Consider the following 20,723-nt stretch of genomic DNA (forward strand, 5'->3'; position numbering starts at 1 on the left):
TGTTCAACTCATACATGGATGGGGTGGTGCGAGAGGTAAATGCAAGGGTAGTGGGCAAGGGATTGGAGATGGTTAAAGAAAATGGAGAAAAGTGGGAGGTGAGCCAGCTGTTGTTTGCGGACGACACTGCGCTTGTGGCAGGATCGGAGGAGGGATTGAGGAAGTTGGTGGCAGAGTTTGGGAGAGTATGTGATAGAAGAAAGCTGAAGATAAATGTGGGTAAAAGTAAGGTGATGAGATGTACAAGGGGTGAAAGTGGCAGTAGACTGGAAGTGAGCATTAAGGGAGAGCGACTGGAGGAAGTGGATAGTTTTAGATACTTGGGTGCAAATGTGGCAGGGAGAGGTGGAGTGAAAGTGGAGGTAGAATGTAGATTGAGAGAAGCGAGTAAATGCCTTGGTGGATTAAAGAGTGTGATGAGGAATAGACATTTGGGAATGGATGCTAAGAGGAGACTGTATGAAGGAGTGATTGTGCCAACAGCACTGTATGGGGTACAAACATGGAACATAAGAGAAGAAGAGAGAAGGAGTTTGAATGTGTTTGAGATGAGGTGTCTGAGAAGTATGATGGGGGTTACTAGGCTAGATAGAGTGAGAAATGAGGAGGTGAGGAGGAGAACGGGGGTAGAAAGGGAGTTGGGAGATAGGGTTGATGAAAGAGTATTAGGATGGTTTGGACACATGGAAAGAATGAGTGAAGAAAGACTAGTAAAAGAGGTGTGGAAGGCAGAATGTGGAGGGAGTGAACATGAGGGGGCGTCCTAGGATGAGGTGGATGGATGGGGTGAAGGGGGCTTTGGGGAAGAGGGGAATGTTTGTTGAGGAAGGACGGGAGAGGACAGAAGACAAGGGTGAATGGAGAGTGGTTGTATATGGATGATGTTGTGATAGCATGAGGTGGAATGGGTGGGTGGATGGGGGGTGAGGTAGTGTGTGTGAGCAAAATTTGACGCAGCCCGAAGGGATTTCTCCCCGTCCTCTCATTTTATGCAATGGGGGGACGGAGAGGGGGGGTCGCCGATTTAATGAAGCGGCCTTGCTGTGGATGTGCTGTGTCTTGCGACACTGCTTCTGACCCAGGGCAGGGGACAAGGTGCAGGGATGACCCCTCATTCAGGAGGTGCTAAGATAAGAGGGAGGGTGGAGGGGTGTGGAGTGTATTCAGGGATGGAATGGGTGGGAATGATTTTATGCCTTTTTCTTTTTGGCTACCCCCCTTGTAAGGGGGAAAAAGCCTTGGTATATGTATGTATGTAAATTAAAATGATCACATGTAAAATGAAATTCTGCCGAAATATATGACCAATTTAACGGGTGTTGAGAATTTGTTTCCAAATTTGTGTATGTCTAGGATATATGCGATATGCGAAATATCAAAATGTAAGCTTATTAATATCAGAGACAAACGCCATGTTTACTATGTCTGTTTATAACGGACTGAGTTTTAGACAAAGGCTGTATAAACATTGACTAATCATTTGTGTGTGTGTTAGTCGCTGATAATTATAGTTTGTACATTTATTTATGTATTTTATTTGTTATTTACATTATCATAGTTTTTATTTATTATTTTATTATTAATATGATTTTTTTTTTCCGCATCCAACCTAGATATGGATCAAAAGGTCTCCTGTCGGCATGCTCCGCCTTTGTAATCCTTTGTACATTCAATTTTGGCATCGTGTATATATAATAGTTATTCAAACAATTTTAGCAAATTTAGAAAATATGATTTCTCAGCACCGGTGATATTTGTGGTTAACCGTGAATGAGCCATTGCCGGGGGGGATAACATTTGCCATAACTGGGCCGTATCTGTATATAAATGGCTGCGTTAAGGGAATCCCAAAAAGGCCCAGAACCGGCGCGTTGTGGCCCAGTTACGGCTGCCGTAACCGGCCTGTTATTGGACTTGAACCGGCTCCATTAAGGAAAACCTGAAAGGGGCCAGAACTGGTCCCTTTGTTGACCAATGACGGCAGCCATAACCGGCCCGTTTAAAAGCCTGTGTGCAAACACTGCCGATGCCATTAAGGTTCCAAAACGGTACCGTTACAGCATAATGGCAAGCCTGAATAGGCCCACTTTTGGCTAAGAGGGAAACCAGAAATGGGCATAAAGCGGGCCATTTCGGGCATGTTTACTGGGATGTTATTTGTCTCTGGGGTATAGCAAACCCCACAACACCATTCATGGCATTATCTATTGAGAGGTACATTATTCTTATTATTGTTTATTTTACTTATCTATCAATATATTTGAAAGGTTGATAATTTCTCACATAAAATTGTATATTACTGTCAATTGTTCAAACATTTTTTTGTTAGTCTATGGTTTTGAGCAACATATAAAAAGTAAGAAAATGATGTTCTTTTATTACAGATTCACAATGGACTATGAAAGACAAATGGAAAAACAGAGAGAAATGGTTGAGAGAGAACTAGATATAGAAGACACAGGATCATTTCTTGATGAAGAGCCAGATGAAGAGGAATCTGAAGAGGAAGAAGACGGAGTGGCTCAGGAAGAAACAGTAGATGAAGAAGAAACAGCCGATGAAGAGGGAAGTGCTGAAGCAGATGATGTGTTGCAGATTTTACCTGACGAAGATGCAGACGAATCTAATGATGAAGATGAGCAGCAAGCAACCAGATATGCAGAAAAACAGTTTGTTGGCAAAAATAAAACTCTGGAAAGAAGTTCCTCCACGTCATCAACGGCGTACACGTGCACATAACATATATCAGGGTTCACCAGGACCAAAAGGAGCAGCAAAACATGTACATGCTGTAAAAGACTGCCAGTCTTTGTTCGTCACTCAAGAACTTCTGAATGAATTAGTTGTCTGCACTAATATATACATTGACAGTAAGCAAGGAAAATATAAAGATAAGTCAAAAGAGAAACATACTGATGAAAGGGAGATGAAAGCTGCAATAGGACTTATTTATCTGTTAGGAGTTTTTAGAGCTAACCGAATGAATATTGAAGATGCTTGGGCAACCGATGGTACAGGAATTGAAATTTTTCTGACAACTATGTCTTTGCAGTGATTTCGTTTCTTGCTGAGGCCTATGAGGTTTGATGACTTACACACTCAGGCTGAAAGAAGGCTAAAAGATAAGTTTGCACCCTTTAGAAAGTTCTTTGAATTTTTTTTTGATAATTGTATCTCCAATCATAATGTCTCCGAGTATGCAACAGTTGATGAAATGTTGGCTGCCTTTAGAGGGAACTGTTCATTTAGGATGTACATGCCAAGTAAGCCAGCCAAATAAGGCATAAAAATATTTATTCAGGCAGATGCTAAAACTTTCTATGTGTCACGTATAGAGGTCTATTTGGGGAAACAAGCAGAGGGCCCCTTTGTAGTCAATAATTCAGGAGCAGCAGGGGTAAAATGGTTGGTGTCTCATATAAATGGGTCTGGAAGAAATATCACAATGGATAATTGGTTTACCAGTTACAGACTTGCAGTTGATCTTTTGAAGAATTATAGATTAACATTAGTTGGCACTCTGAGGAAGAATAAGCCAGAACTTCCCCCTCAGTCTGTTGCCACAAAAGGCAGAACTGAATACACAAGTTTGTTTGGTTTCCACAAGGATGTTACACTGACCTCATATGTTCCCAAGAAAGGTAAAAATGTTGTCTTACTGAGCACAATGCATCATGACGCTCCAATTGATGAGAGCACTAAAGAAAAAAAGAAACCAGAGATTATTACCTTTTATAACAGTACTAAAGGAGCGGTAGACACTGTGGATCAGTTGTGTTCCATCTACAATGTTTCCAGAAATACTCGGCGTTTGCTAGTTGTAGTTTTCTACACCATACTCAATATTGCAGGAATAAATGCATACAATATATTCATGGCCAACTCTCAAACAGCTATTAGGTGCCAAAAGTTTCTGAAGGAATTGGGACTCAAGTTGGTGGAGGACCACATTCATCATCATAAGACAAACCCATATTTGAGGAAAGACTTGAAAAGGAAGATTCATCATATCTCGGCATCAAAGGAATTGCCTCCAAAACGTCATCATGAAGAATCCATTCAAAGATGCTCAATGTGCCCAAGGTCAAAAGATCGCAAGACAAGAAATTGCTGCCAGAAGTGTTACAAACCCATCTGCTTGGAACATACTATGCACATTTGTGTTGACTGCTCTGCTCAGAGTGATGAGGATGATAGTGCAAACAATGAGGAAGATTAAACAGTACCATATTTTTCAGACCATAAGGCGCTTTTTACCATAAGGCGTACCCGTAAATTGCTATTCCCTGTCCTTACATAAGGCGCCTGACAATAAGGCGCACCTGGTCTCGTCATCAGATAATCATGCATATGTGAGTGCATTCAGAACTAAACATTTTTGTTGTTGAACGAGATAAATCGGTTGGGATTTAGCACAATTACAAAAATAAATGATATATTTTTTTATTTTGGTCAGTGAAATCAGACCACCTCCATGGACGGTCTGCCCTGCCAATACCCCTAAAAAACAACATAAACACATTACAGGAATTGTGGGGAGTAAAACTAACATTAGCAGTTTTATTCCTGGAATTCTCTATTCACTTAAAAACACAAGATTTATTACAAATGATGGTAAATTTTTAGTTTCGACCATGGACGCAATATAGCAATAGAAAATTAATTATCAATTTTGTAAATTATAATGTATCAACGTAATATGCAATTTTGTGAGTGGAAATTAAAAACAAAAAAGGTGCTAAAACAGATTTCATAAGTAACAAAGTCATGTCAGACGAATGCTACGCCATGTTTGTTATGATAGATGCTGACGTCGAAGAAATGAAAGGATGATAAATTCGTCTAACCTAACCTAACCTGTGTTTAATAAATCATTACCTGCAAATTAAATGTCATCCGGCTCGTCCTCGTTGTCATTGTCGTGAGAGACGTTGGCGGGCTTTTCAACCACTCTCTCAGCTTGTGGGGTATACAAAGTTCTTGCAGCTTGAAGGAATGCATGTATCTCCGCTCCATAACATTCCTTCAAGAAAATGTACCTGCCGAGGTACTGTCGGAAGTACCGAGGCCGTCAATTGACAGACGACAAGATGGTGTCCCGATCCTATGCTACTGACTTTGTTCATTAGCATAATTGCTTGTAGCAAGGTATTTTTATTTTCATTTCCACCCACAAAATTGCATATTACGTTGATACATTTTAATTTACAAAATTAATACTGTACTTAATTTTCTGTTGCTATATTGCGCCCATATGGAGAAAAGTGGGAGGTGAGCCAGTTGTTGTTTGCGGACGACACTGCGCTTGTGGCAGGATTGGAGGAAGGATTGAGGAAGCTGGTGACAGAGTTTGGGAGAGTATGTGATAGAAGAAAGCTGAAGATAAATGTGGGTAAAAGTAAGGTGATGAGATGTACAAGGGGTGAAAGTGGCAGCAGACTGGAAGTGAGCATTAAGGGAGAGCAACTGGAGGAAGTGGATAGTTTTAGATACTTGGGTGCAAATGTGGCAGGAAAAGGTGAAGTGAAGGTGGAGGTAGAATGTAGATTGAGAGAAGCGAGTAAATGCCTTGGTGGATTAAAGAGTGTAATGAGGAATAGAAATTTGGGAATGGATGCTAAGAGGGGACTGTATGAAGGAGTGATAGTGCCAACAGCACTGTATGGAGCAGAAACATGGAACATAAGAGAGGAAGAGAGAAGGAGTTTGAATGTGTTTGAGATGAAGTGTCTGAGAAGTATGATGGGGGTTACTAGGCTAGATAGAGAGAGAAATGAGGAGGTGAGGAGGAGAACAGGGGTGGAAAGGGAGTTGGGAGATAGGGTTGATGAAAGAGTATTAGGATGGTTTGGACACATGGAAAGAATGAGTGAAGAAAGACTAATAAAAGAGGTATGGAAGGCAGATGTGGAGGGAGTGAACATGAGGGGACGTCCTAGGATGAGATGGATGGATGGGGTGAAGGGGGCTTTGGGGAAGAGGGGAATGTCTGTTGAGGAAGGACGGGAGAGGACAGAAGACAGGGGTGAATGGAGAATGGTTGTATATGGAAGATGTGATGCATGAGGTGGAATGGACGGGGGGATGGGGGGTGAGGTAGTATGTGTGAGCAAAATTTTGACGCAGCTCGAAGGGATTTCTCCCCGTCCTCTCCTTTATATGGGGGGACGGAGAGAGGGGGTCGCCGATTTAATGAAGCGGCCTTGCTGTGGATGTGCTGTGTTTTGCGACACTGCTTCTGACCCAGGGCAGTGGACAAGGTGCAGGGATGACCCGTCATCTAGGAGGTGCTAAGATGGGAGATAGGGTGGAGGGGTGTGGAGTGTTTTCAGGGATGGAATGGGTGGGAATGATTTTATGCCTTTTCCTTTTTGGCTACCTCCCTAGTAAGGGGAAAAAAGCCTTGGTATATGTATGTATATTGCACCCATGGATTTTTTCTATTTCCTTTATACAGTATTCTTTTTGGTACTGGGGGACCACAATGTCGCCGCATACTCTAGTCTAGGCCTTATCAATGTAACCAATATTTTTTTTTATCATGTCTTCGTCCAAGTATGCAAATGCCACTTTTATTGATCTTAGCAAGTTGTAAGTCTCCCCGACAATTTTGTTAATCTGTTTATCATAGGACAAGTCGTTTGTGATAATTACTCCCAAGTCTTTTTCGGATCCTACTTTCTTTACTTCCTTGGTTCCAATTGTATATTTTCCTGATATTCTGTTTTTGCTTTTTCCAAACTCCATTATGCTACACTTCTTAGTATTAAAGTCCACTTCCCATTTCTGACTCCAGTTCCATACCCTATTCAGGTCTTCTTGCAGTGCTTCACAGTCCTTATCAGTTTCTACTTTCCTTAACAGTTTGGCGTCGTCAGCAAAGAAGCTCATGTAACAGTTCACGTCTTCGTCCATGTCATTCATATAGATAGCAAACATTATTGGTGCCAGTACAGATCCTTGCGGTACTCCACTGATCACCTCTTTCCAATCTGAATATTTTTCTTTGAGCACTACTCTCATCTTTCTACCAGTCAGGAAGTCCTCCATCCATTTTAGTAGGTTCCCTTGTATTCCTCCTATGTGTTCCAGTTTTTTAGTAATTTTCTGTGTGGTACTTTGTCAAAGGCTTTTTGAAAGTCTAGGAATGCACAATCAGCCCATCCATTTCTTTCTTGCACTATATCTATTAGCCTTGAGTAGAAGCATATTAAGTTTGTGGTGCATGATCTTCCTTGTCTGAACCCGAATTGTCTTGGGTTTAATATGTTGTTGTCTTCCAGATGTTTTACCCATCTATTCTTGATGATTTTCTCACAAATTTTGGCTATAGTGCTTGTTAGTGATACTGGCCTATAGTTGGTGGGTTCTTCCTTGTTTCCTCCTTTATATATTGGTACAATGTTAGCATTTTTCCAGTCATTAGGTATCTTTCCTTCTTTGAGTGAGCTATTTATTATGATGTGTATTTTGTCTGTTAGTTCTTCTTTGCATTCCTTTAGAATCCAATTTAAAATACCATCCGGGCCATGTGATTTTCTGACGTCCAGTTTCGATAGATGTTCTGATATTTCTTTTTGTGATATTGTGAACTCACTCATGTGGGGAGATTGCTTGTTATTATCTACGTCCTAGTTTTGTATTTTCTCTCTGGTGACTTCGGCCATCTCTAATTCTTCTGTGTATTCTATATTTCCTTGGCGTAGTTTCACCATTTCCTGTTTGGTTTTAAGTTTACCATTCACATACCAATAGAATAGCTTGGGTTGATCTTTGCATTTATCTATAATATCCTTCTCACGGTTCCTTTTTTTCTCTCTTCTCAAGTTAACATACTCATTTCTATAGTTTATGTAAATTTGACATTTGCTTTGTTTTTTGTCTTTTCTCCACTTTTTCCAAGCTTTATCCCTTCTGTCTTTTGCTTCACTGCATCTTTTGTTGAACCAACATTTAATGTACTCTCACTCTCACTTTTGTCTTGGTACATGTCTGTTTACCCCTTCATTGTAATTATCCATCAATATATTCCATTTCTCTTCCACTGTTGTCTCTTCCATATAGAGTTTTTCCCAGTTTTCATTCCAGAAGAATGTCTTTAGTTTTGCAAAGTCTGTTTTGTTGTACATCAATCTTCCTTTCCTATGCTTTTCGTTCCTCTCCATGTCTATTTCTTCCTTTAGTACAGTTTCGATGAGTACATGGTCACTCTTTCCAATTGGTGTCTTGTACTGGACTTTGTCCACTATTTCAGGTTCTGTTGTAAATATTAAATCTAGTTTTGATGGCTCTTCATTGTTTCTGTACCTTGTGTTTTCATTGACCCATTGGGTCATTGTGTACTCCATGGTCATGTCTAGCAGTACGTTGCCCCACAAGTCATCTCCTCCTCGCACTGTCATGTTGTCCCAACAAATTTCTTTGCAATTGAAGTCCCCCATAATTACCAGGTTACCCTTACCCATTAGTATCTCATTTAGTGATTTTCTTGTATCTTTTAGCATTTTTGTATGTTCGTTCTCTTTCCAAGCATTCGTTTTTGGGGGTACATAGGTCACCACAAACTTTCTACTTTTCATATTCTTGCCTTCGACTTTTATCATGATCAGTTCAACATTACCTTTGCCCTCTGCAATTTTTGTCACGTTTAGGTCTTTCTTGGCCAAGAACATGATTCCCCCTCCCTGTTTCTTATCCCTGTTTTTTATCCAGTAATTATATAGGCCTTCTCCTATAACAATGGATGGTATTTCACTTCTTAGTTTAGTCTCTACAATTCCCATTGTGTCTGGTTTTTCTTCTAACAGATAATCATTGAGTTCGTTCAGACCTGAAATTAATCCATCAATGTTAGTATAGGCCACTTTTAGTTTTCTTCCTTCTCCATTATTTTTTCTGTCCTTGGTTTTTTCGTTTTGATGTGCCATTGTCTCAATCTCATGTCGATTACTCTCCAATGGAATTCTTTGCATTCTGTCTCCATTCTCATCAAGTTTTTTTCCTTTGCTTCTTCTCTTAGTGACTTTTCTTTTTCTAATTCCTTAGTACTCATTTCTCTTTTTATCCATATCTTATTGTATTTTTCACTCTTTGCCAAGTTGCCTACTTTTTCAAATATGTCTTCTACTACCATCTGTGACCTTAATTTTATCTTTAGAGGTCGATTTCTATTCTTAGAATAGCGACCGATTCTATACGTCTCTTCCAGGTCTGTGCTTGCATCTCTTTCTCCTCCCTGAATTTCATTTAGGATTTCTACTGCAGTCTCTTTTTCTCTCATGTACCTCGCCAATCCCTGTTTTTCTTTTAGTCCATAAACCACAATACATTTTTTCCTATCTACTGTATCCCTGACCCAGTTAGCTTTTTCGTTAATCACTTGGATAATTGTGTCTTTTGCATTATCCTGCATTTGCTGCTTGACTATTTCTTTAAAAGCAATTTCCTTGTTTTCGATGTTTTCCTTCCACTTAATTTTCTGAATACTTTCCTCACCTAGGTTCTCTTCGATCTTTTGTGTCAATTCTTGTAATTTATTGTTCACTACTATCTTTAAATTTTCGCTGCTGTTATTTTCATTAGTTTTCTTCTTTTCGTTATCATTCTTCAACTCATTTAAATCCCTTTTCATTTCTTTAATCTCGTTTGTAAGATCCAAGTTGGTTTTTCTTAGGTCAGAAATTTCGTGATTCGCCTGTGCTAAGCAGTCTATTAATCCTATGATATCTTTCCTTAAGTCCATAATTTCATTTTCCCACTGAATCCTATTTTTGCTCATATCTCTCTCTATCTCTAATAATCGACTTAAGTTCCTGCTTTCATACTTAAATCCTGGAAAATCTTTTCCATCGCACGTGTTAGTACAAGGTTTGTTTACGTCGCAGTTCGATTGACTGACGCCAGATGGCTCTGGTTCGTGACTGGCTTTCGAGTCTTTATTTTCATTCATTTTCGCTAATTCCATGTTAATACAATTGACTAGCACTGCAGAGATATCATTTCGGACACTCACGATCACTCCCCACCCCTACAATACAAACCAGGTTTCCTTTATCGTCGTAAATCCTCTTCTTCTTGGTCACGCGACGACGACGACGACGGAGGTGTTTGCGTGTTTGTGCCGATTCATTAAATATTTTAGTTAACATACATACATATACTAAGGCTTTTTCCCCCTTTCAAGGGAAGTAGCCAAAAAGGAAAAGGCATAACATCACTCCCAACCATTCCATCCCTGAATACACTCCACACCCCTCCACCCTCCCTCTTATCTTGGAGCCTCCTGGATGACGGGTCATCCCTGCACCTTGTCCACTGCCCTGGGTCAGAAGCAGTGTCACAAGACGCAGCACATCCACAGCAAGGCTGCTTCATTAAGGGGGTACGCGACACCTGGGGGGGTGAATTTGGTCAAGATATGGCATTTTTCAAAACTGTGTTCAAAATGTTCGTATACCACTTAGAAATAAATCCCGACAAATAATTTTCCAGCCGCGCGCAATTTAAAGGTCCTGGGTGAGGTTTAAAGGGACAGATTTAAAGGCGCAACCCACACTAGAGGGAGGCGTGCCACTTAGGACCTTCAGGCGCAGCGAATAACGTTGAAATTTGATTGAATTTACACTCGCCCAGTGTATCAACGGCCAATACGATTGTGGAGGGGAAGGGAGGAAGGCGGAGGGAGAATATTTTGCCAACTTTGTGCGAAACTAAGCGTTAGTTCCCGGCTAGCTCTGAAAAGGAAGTACGCATGTCTCATGAGCTCTCATTGCAATCTATTACTTTAGCTAGTACATATTACTCTTTAGTACAGTCATCATGGGTAGCAAAAAGAACAAAAGAACATCACAATGACAAAAAACAGCAGTTAAAGATGGCAAGCAGTCAAAGACGACTAAAGATCTCACCACCTCTCACTCCACCACCGCCCTCACCTGCACCTCTGTGACGGTGACAGAGGTAAAGGACAACATTAGACAAAACAATTCAAAGAGGAAGATTAAATCCAAAGAAGAAAGCAAGAGGAAAAAGATCAAGGCTATACAGGAAGAAGAAAGAAGAAGGGACATCATATGATGCTGGAGGGGGTGCCCTACCAACATAGATTGGCGAGGGGAATCTGATGAGGAAAGAGAAGGCGCCCACTACTGGAAAATAAACCTCTTTCCAATGATTTAGATACCCTGAAGACCCCCAGCAGAGAGGTTTCATATGAAGAAACCGCCAAAGGTGCAAAAAAGCAAATTATATGATGTTGTCGTCTGTGCGTCATCACTACTGTGACATACTTATACTTTAGTTTTTCAGTATTTAAAGTACTTATAATTAAAATATGTTGATAATTTTTACTGTACTTACTTATTATATAATAAGAATTAAGCCATGAAAAAATCAGTCAAATTGGTGAAACTATAAGCAAGTTACAGATATATTCATATTTCAAGTTGCCATATCTCCGTTCGATATTTTTCTACTTTTTTTAATCATAAAAAATCTAATATACATTAAATTTAGATGAAACTTACAGGGAATATTACTTTTAGTAACTGCTAGGGCCGATCGTTCGAATATTTTGAATAGGATGAAAGAGTTCGGAGTAATAATGGAAACAAGAGCAAAAAAATTGTATTTTTCACGATTTTTGCCAGACATTAAAATTGAAATGCCTGTATGCAAAAGTATAAAGGAAATTGTTCAATTACTCAATGACCGGCCCTAGGTGTGCCTACTGACTAATCATAGCCAAAATATAAAACAAATTGGTCCACGTATTATGGTGCTGTGCACTTTTAAATGTCGCTACTGGTATACGTACATGTGTACATGTGTACATACATCATTCTGCTTCACCTAAAATGTAGGCAATATGGATACCTATTTACCTGAGAAGTTTCAGCTCTTTACTCTAAATATTTTAGAAAATGACCTCCAGTTGTCGCGTACCCCCTTAAATCGGCGACCCCCCAGCCTCTCCATCCCCCCATGTATAAAAGGAGAGGACGGGGAGAAATCCCTTCAGACTGTGTCAAATTTTGCTCACACACACTACCTCATCCCCCATCCCCACCCATTCCACCTCATGCATCACAACATCATCCATATACAACCATTCTCCATTCACCCCTGTCTTCTGTTCTCTTGTCCTTCCTCAACAGACATTCCCCTTTTCCCCAAAGCCCCCTTCACCCCATCCATCCATCTCATCCTAGGACGTCCCCTCATGTTCACTCCCTCCACATCTGCCTTCCATACCTCTTTTACTAGTCTTTCTTCACTCATTCTTTCCATGTGTCCAAACCATCCTAATACTCTTTCATCAACCCTATCTCCAAACTCCATTTCCACCCCTGTTCTCCTCCTCACCTCCTCATTTCTCTCTCTATCAAGCCTAGTAACCCCCATCATACTTCTCAGACACCTCATCTCAAACACATTCAAACTCCTTCTCTCTTCCTCTCTTATGTTCCATGTTTCTGCCCCATACAGTACTGTTGGCACAATCACTCCTTCATACAGTCTCAGCATCCATTCCCAAATGTCTATTCCTCATTACACTCTTTAATCCACCAAGGCATTTACTCGCTTCTCTCAATCTACATTCTACCTCCACCTACACTCTACCTTTTCCTGCCACATTTGCACCCAAGTATCTACAACTATCTACTTCCTCCAGTCGCTCTCCCTTAATGCTCACTTCCAGTCTACTGCCACTTTCACCCCTTGTACATCTCATCACCTTACCGCTTACCCACATTTATCTTCAGCTTTCTTCTATCACACACTCTCCCAAACTCTGTCACCAACTTCCTCAGTCCCTCCTCCGATCCTGCCACAAGTGCAGTGTCGTCAGCAAACAACAGCTGGCTCACCTCCCACTTTTCTTCATTTTCATTAACCATCTCCAATCCCTGACCCACTACCCTTGCATTTACCTCTCGCACTACCCCATCCATGTATAATTTGAACAGCCAGGGCGACATAACGCATCCCTGATGAAGTCCCACCTTTACCTAGAACCACTCACTCTCTCCATTTCTAATCCTGACACAAGCTCTACTACTCTCATAAAAACTCTTGACAGCTCCTTGAAGCTTTCCTCCTATCCCGTATATCCGCAAAACCTCCCACAGTGCCTTTCTGTCTACCCTGTTGTAAGCCTCTTCCAGATCTATAAAAGCCCAAAAAACATCCTTCCCCTTTCCTATAGCTTTCTCACATATCTCTTACCACAAAAATCTGATCTGCACAACCTCTACCCGTCCTAAATCCACACTGTTCCTCACCAATTACTTCCTCTGTTCCTCCTAATCCTCTCAATCAAGATCCTCCCATAAGCCTTCCCAACTACACTAACAAGCTAATCCCTCTGAAACTACTACATTCACACTTGTCCCCTTTTCCCTTGTAAAGTGGAACTATACAGGCACTCCTCCAGTCCTCTGGCACTCTACCCTCTTTCCAGCAGACATTAAATAACCTCACCAGCCAGTCCACCATCAGTGTACCTACTTTTTTTAGTTAACTGGTCGCAGATTTCAAAATTTACACTCCTTAAGCATTCTCGGAAAAACTTCGTCTGGACCCAGGGATTTTGTGGCTTTAAGCCTTTCAATCTGCTTGACTACTTCTACTTTACTAATGCTACTATTAGATAGACTACTTTCTTCATCCCTACTGAAAATCGGATCGCAGTCAGGTACTTTATCTAACCTCTCATTAGTAAACACTGAGAGCAAATATTTGTTAAACTCCTCACTCATTTTTTCCTCCGATTCTGTCATGACATTTTCATAATTTTTAATTGGTCCTATTCTTTCTTTATTTTTTGTTCTATAGAGATGAAAGAAACCCTTTGGGTTGGATCTTGCTTGACTGGCAACCTTAATTTCATAATTACGTTTTGCTGTATGTGTATTCTTTTTAACCCACACTGCCATTTCGTTATATCTTGATCCAAGATGCATTTCCCCATTTTTTATTTTTATATAAAGTCCTCTTTTCATTCCAATCTCATGTTTCAATCTGTCAACCATCCATTTGGGAGTATTACTATTTTTCTGTATTGACTTCAGGGGGATAAATGTATTTTGTGCAGTAATAATTAAATAATTTAGATTGCAATACATTTCATCCAAATTGCTGACATGTCTGTTGAGCCTCGGCCCCCAAGTGACCTGACCCAAGGTATGCATATTACCCTCCGTGACCCGACCCCTGGTCATGTACCGAGACCTAACCGTGCAGATAATGCCCGAAACGTCCGTAACGCCTATATGACATTTCATATTCAATTTCAAATAGGTTTTTATACTGTCAAAGTTTGCTCTCCTGAAGTCTGGTACTTGGACATTGTTCGTGCTTTTTAATTCTTCCCAAATAATATTAAATCTTATTTCTTGATGATCTCTAGAGCCTAGAGCCCTAGACTATCTCCCACTTTTATGTTACTCATTAGGTGCTCATTATTAGTTAAAAGTAAGTCCAGAGTATTTTCTCCCCTCATAGGATCAGTAATTATTTGTTTTAGGAAATTATCCTACACCACATATAAGAACAGTTTCCTTTCCTGATCTCCTACTAAAAGTTTCCCAGTCAATTTTTCTATAATCAAAGTCTTCTATGATCACAATATTTTTGTACTAGGATGCTCTGCAAATTTCATGAATCAGGGGGTCAGTCTGCTCAATGCTGAGGTTAGGCCCATAAAAGACGCCAATAATAACTTTCTTATTCTTGCCTATAATCTCTACCCAAATAGATTCTGTACAGTCCTCTACCTTAATCGAATTGTTGATACATACATACATATACCAAGGCTTTTTCCCCCTTACAAGGGGGGTAGCCAAAAAGAAAAGGCATAAAATCATTCCCACCCATTTCATCCCTAAATACATTCCACTCTCCCTCACACTCCCTCTAATCTTAGCACCTCCTAGATGACGGGTCATCCCTGCACCTTGTCCACTGCCCTGGGTCAGAGGCAGTGTTGCAATTCACAGCATATCCACAGCAAGGCTGCTTCATTAAATCGGCGACCCCCTCTCTCCGTCCCCCCAATGCATAAAAGGAGAAGACAGGGAGAAATCCCTTCGGGCTGTGTCAAATTTTGCTCACACATACTACCTCACCCCCCATCCCCCCGCCCATTCCACCTCATGCATCACAACATCATCCATATACAACCATTCTCCATTCACCCCTGTCTTCTGTCCTCTCCCGTCCTTCCTCAACAGACATTCCCCTCTTCCCCAAAGCATCCTTCACCCCATCCATCCATCTAGTCCTAGGACGTCCCCTCATGTTCACTCCCTCCGCATCTGCCTTCCATACCTCTTTTACTAGTCTTTCTTCATTCATTCTTTCCATGTGTCCAAACCATCCTAATACTCTTTCATCAACCCTATCTCCCAACTCCCTTTCCACCCCTATTTTCCTACTCACCTCCTCATTTCTCACTCTATTTAGCCTAGTAACCCCTATCATACTTCTCAGACACCTCATCTCAAACACACTCAAACTCCTTCTCTCTTCCTCTCTTATGTTCCACGTTTCTGCTTCATACAGTGCTGTTGGCACAATCACTCCTTCATACAGTCTCCTCTTAGCATCCATTCCCAGATGTCTATTCCTCATTAAACTTTTTAATCCACCAAGGCATTTACTTGCTTCTCTCAATCTACATTCTACCTCCACTCCACCTTTTCCTACCATATTTGCACCCATGTATCTAAAACTATCCACTTCCTCCAGTTACTCTCCCTTAATGCTCACTTCCAGTCTGCTGCCACTTTCACCCCTTGTACATCTCATCACCTTACTTTTACCCACATTTATCCTCTGATCCTGCCACAAGTGCAGTGTCGTCAGCAAACAACAGCCGGCTCACCTCCCACTTTTCTCAATTTTCTTTAACCATCTCCAATCCCTATCCCACCACCATTGCATTTACCTCTCGCACTACCCCATCCATGTATAAGTTGAACAGCCAGGGAGACATAACGCATCCCTGATGAAGTCCCACCTTTACCTAGAACCACTCACTCTCTCCATTTCTAATCCTGACACATGCTCTACTACTCTCATAAAAACTCTTGAAAGCTCCTAGAAGCTTTCCTCCTATCCCGAATATCTGCAGAACCTCCCACAATGCCTTCCTGTCTACCCTGACTTAAGCCTTTTCCAGATCCATAAATGCTCAAAAAACATCCTTCCCCTTTCCTATAGCTTTCTCACATATCTGTCTTACCACGGAAATCTGATCTACACAACCTCTACCCGTCCTAAATCCACATTGTTCCTCACCAATTACTCCCTCTGTTCCTCTCCTAATCCTCTCAATCAAGATCCTCCCATAAGCCTTTCCAACTACATTTAACAAGCTAATCCCTCTGAAACTACTACACTCACACTTGTCCCCTTTTCCCTTGTAAAGTGGAACTATACAGGCACTTCTCTAGTCCTCCGGCACTCTACCCTCCAGCAAACATTAAATAACCTCACCAACCAGTCCACCATCACTGTACCTTCTTTTTTTAGACATTCTGCATGGCATCCTTCCACACCAGGTGCCTTACCTGCTTTCATCATTTTAACAACTGCCTTCATTTCATCCTTCCTTATTTCTCCTCCATTATCCTCACTCATCACGGTCATTTTCTTAGCACTTCCCACTGCAACTATCTTTCCCTCCCTATCCTCCTTCACATTTAGCAACTCCCTAAAATATTCTGCCCATCTTCCCCTTAATGCCTTCTCTTCCATTATCATCTCTCCATCTGCACCTTTTACCTTTTCTTCTCTACTTGATTCACCTCCTCTTCCTCACTTAATTTTTTTCCAAAACATTTTTTTATTACTTTCAAAATTTTCTGTCATACGCTTACCCCATTTCACGTCTGCTCTCCTCTTTGCCTCTTAGCTTTACTTCTCTTCTCTTCACTTTGTACCTTTCATATGATTCCCTCATCCTAATTTATAACCAATCTATGAAAGCCTGCTTCTTCTCTTCTACACCCTTCTTTGCTTTCTCATCCCACCACTCACTACCCATCCTTCTATTTCCTCCCGCCCTCCTTGTTCCACACACCATCTTTGCACACCTTATGACTCCCTCCTTGAACCATCCCCATTCTTCCTCCACTGCTAGTTCTACTCTCTCCTTTACTCCCTCCCACTCCTCTCTCAGCTTCTTCTACTACTCCTTCTTTTCTTTCTCATTTAAGCAGTTCACTCTAAATACCTCCCTACCCTCTACCCTTTTCCTCTTTCTCCACCTATTCTCCACTCTCAACTTACCTTCCATCCAAAAAATGATCTGATGTTCCCCTACTCTCTCCCCTTAGAACATGTACATCCTTAACTCTTCCTACTATACTCCTGGTTACCACTATATAATCCATTAATTCTCTACCACCTTTCCATCCACCACCCTTCGACCATGTGTACTTATGCTCAACTTTCTTACTAAACACTGTATTTGCTATCATCAACTCTCTTTTGAGACACATCTCTACCATTAACTCTCCACTATGATTTTTTCCTGGAACTACATACTTCCCAATCACTCCATCTATTGGTTTATTTCCTACTCTAGCATTAAGGTCTCCCAATACCGCTATATTAACATTTCTCCCCAATCCCTCTATGCACTCATTTAATTTCATTCAAAATGCCTCCCTTTCCTCTACACTTTTCTCACTACCAGCCCCAGACGCACTTACAAAAACCCACATATCCCTTCCCAGCTTCACCTCCATCCACATTAATCTTGATGAATCCTCCTTCCACTCCACTACACGCTTACCTATTTCTTCACTTATTAGTATAGCCACCCCTTCTCTCCCTCGTCCATCTCTTCACTCCTGAGAACCTCCCAACTACATTCCCAAACTCACACTCACCCCTCCCTTTCAACTTAGTTTCACTCAATGCCAACACATCCATCTTTCTTCACACAAACATACTGCCTATCTCTTCCCTTGTACTCTCATTTGTACCACATTCACGCACATTATAAGATCCAAACCTTAGGGCACTGGTTAGAAAACTCCTAGACCCTCTTATGCCTTTACTTTTTTCTAGGGATGTCCCCTTTGGGGCTACAGGTAGCAGGATTCCTAGTCCTATCCCCATCCCGTTTTTGTCTCCTCATACAACTCAAGTGTGAAGACTTGGTGGCAGCATTCTTTTTCCCCACCACAGGGTAGGTGAAAAAAAGGAAATGAATATTCAGAGAAATGGTATAGGACAGTAACAAAGGGTGGGGGGGACAGCCTAATGGAGGGACAGTCGCAGTATAATAAGTGTCATCATTTTCCTATGAATAGAGACTTCCTCTAACACAGACAAATTGATGTGTGGCTCTGGTCAGTAGGGGCGCCCCATATAGACCCTAAAGTATCAACTGCATGCTACTTTGCCACAATAACATGCAGCCAATACCCCGGAGCATCGACAAAGATGGCACCAACACTCTCCAAATTGACATATGATCAAAGATTGTCCAAATTGGAACTACCAACTCTGGAACAAAGAAGAGAAAGAGGATATCTACTGTAGCAACTATTTATAGAATCATGAAAGGAATGGAAGTCCTTTAGATTTATTAAAGTGGGACAAGAGAAAAACAAAAGGACATGAAAAGAAACTCAAAAAGGATAGTTATGGATAATATCTGAAAAAGAATAGCTTCCCACACAGAGTGGTGGATATCTGGAATAAATTAGATAAGGCAGTGTGTGCAAATACTATTCAAGAATTTAAAAACAAATTTGATGCTGAAAGATACAATGGCAGGTCACTACGGGTATAGCTCCCTTTCCATATAATACAGCTAGGTAAACAACCACCCACACCCCATCCCTCCCCATTTCTCCTCTATTTTCTTTACTCATCACTCATTTTCTTAGTGCTTTCCACTGCAACCACCCCTCTCTCCCCATCCTCCTTCACATTTAGTAACTCCCTTAACTACTCTGCCAATCTTCTGCTTACTGCAATCTCCTACACCATACTCTCCATCTGCACCCTTCACCCTTTCTCACTTGATTCACCTCTTCTTTCTCTTTATTTCCAAAATATTTTTTTATTACTTTCAAAATTTTCTCTCATACTCTTACCCCATTTCACATCTGCTCTCCTCTTTGCCTCTTTTATCTTATGCTTTACTTCTCTTTCCTTTTCTTTGTACCTCTCATATGATACCCTTGTCCTATTTTGTAACCAATCTGTGAAAGCTCACTTCTCTTCTAGAACCTTCTTTGCATCCTCATCCCACCACTCACTACCCTTTCTTCTATTTCCTCCCATCCTCCTTGTTCCACACACAGTTTTTGCACGCCATGCAACTCCCTCCTTGTACCATCCCCATTCCTCCTCCACTAGTACATACATACAAAGGATTACAAAGGCGGAGCATGCCGACAGGAGACCTTTTGGTCCATATCTAGGTCGGATACATACATATACCAAGGCTTTTTCCCCCTTACAAGGGGGGTAGCCAAAAAGGAAAAGGCATAAAATCACTCCCACCCATTCCATCCCTGAATACACTCCACACCCCTCCACCCTCCCTCTTATCTTAGCACCTCCTGGATGACGGGTCATCCCTGCACCTTGTCCACTGCCCTGGGTCAGAAGCAGTGTCACAAGACACAGCACATCCACAGCAAAGCCGCTTCATTAAATCGGCGACCCCCCCTCTCCGTCCCCCCAATGCATAAAAGGAGAAGGGGCTGCATCAAATTTTGCTCACACATACTACCTCATCCCCCATCCCCCCGCCCATTCCACCTCATTTATCACAACATCATCCATATACAACCATTCTCCATTCACCCGTCTTCCATCCTCTCCCGTCCTTCCTCAACAGACATTCCCCTCTTCCCCAAAGCACCCTTCACCCCATCCATCCACCTCATCCTAAGACGTCCCCTCATGTTCACTCCCTCCACATCTGCCTTCCATACCTCTTTTACTAGTCTTTCTTCATTCATTCTTTCCATGTGTCCAAACCATCCTAATGCTCTTTCATCAACCCTATTTCCAAACTCTCTTTCCACCCCCCTCTTCTCCTCACCTTCTCATTTCTCACTCTATCTAGCCTAGTAACCCCCATCATACTTCTCAGACACCTCATCTCAAACACATTCAAACTCCTTCTCTCTTCCTCTCTTATGTTCCATGTTTCTGCCCCATACAGTGCTATTGGCACAATCACTCCCGATCATGTTCACCGTATACATCAATGACATGAATGAAGGCATGGAGTGCTATATGAATTTTTTTTGCAGATGATGCAAAATTACTTAAGAAGGTAAAAACGGAAGAGGACTGCAACTCATTGCAACAAGATCTGGACACAATATGGAATTGGACTCAAAAGTGGGAAGTGAAATTTAATATAAAAAAATGCAGTATAATGGAATCTGGAAAGAGTAAAAACAGAATATCAAAAGATTAAAGAATTGGAGAAGAAAAAAGAAAAAAAGAAAACTCTGAAAAAGATCTTGGAGTGATGATTGGAAAGGACATGAAACCTGATAATCATATGAATAAAATATTCGGAGAAACCTAAAATTTATTGAGGTCAATCAAAGTGGCATTTACTTATATGGATGAAGAAATGATAAAGAAAATACTAACTACACTAATAAGACCAATACTTGAGTACCCAGCATCACTATGGACACCCAGTACCAAAAAGAATATTAAGAAACTAGAAA

The 20,723-nt window shown here is 41.1% G+C and overlaps 1 protein-coding gene across 1 annotated transcript in view; it reads right to left on the minus strand.

Annotated features, from left to right (window-relative positions):
• Nucleotides 1–2,335: 2,335 nt before the first annotated feature.
• The window catches only part of LOC143036655 (uncharacterized), a 93,189-nt gene continuing 74,801 nt past the window's right edge, over nt 2,336–20,723 (minus strand). The window contains exon 8 of the mRNA XM_076204212.1: nt 2,336–3,698. Within this exon, the coding sequence (XP_076060327.1) occupies nt 3,673–3,698 (26 nt within the window). The 3' untranslated portion in view covers nt 2,336–3,672. The remainder of the gene's footprint in view (nt 3,699–20,723) is intronic.

The sequence above is a fragment of the Oratosquilla oratoria genome, chromosome 21 (genome assembly GCF_046742065.1).
Source record: "Oratosquilla oratoria isolate Oo_2021 chromosome 21, ASM4674206v1, whole genome shotgun sequence".
Lineage (NCBI taxonomy): Eukaryota > Metazoa > Arthropoda > Malacostraca > Stomatopoda > Squillidae > Oratosquilla > Oratosquilla oratoria.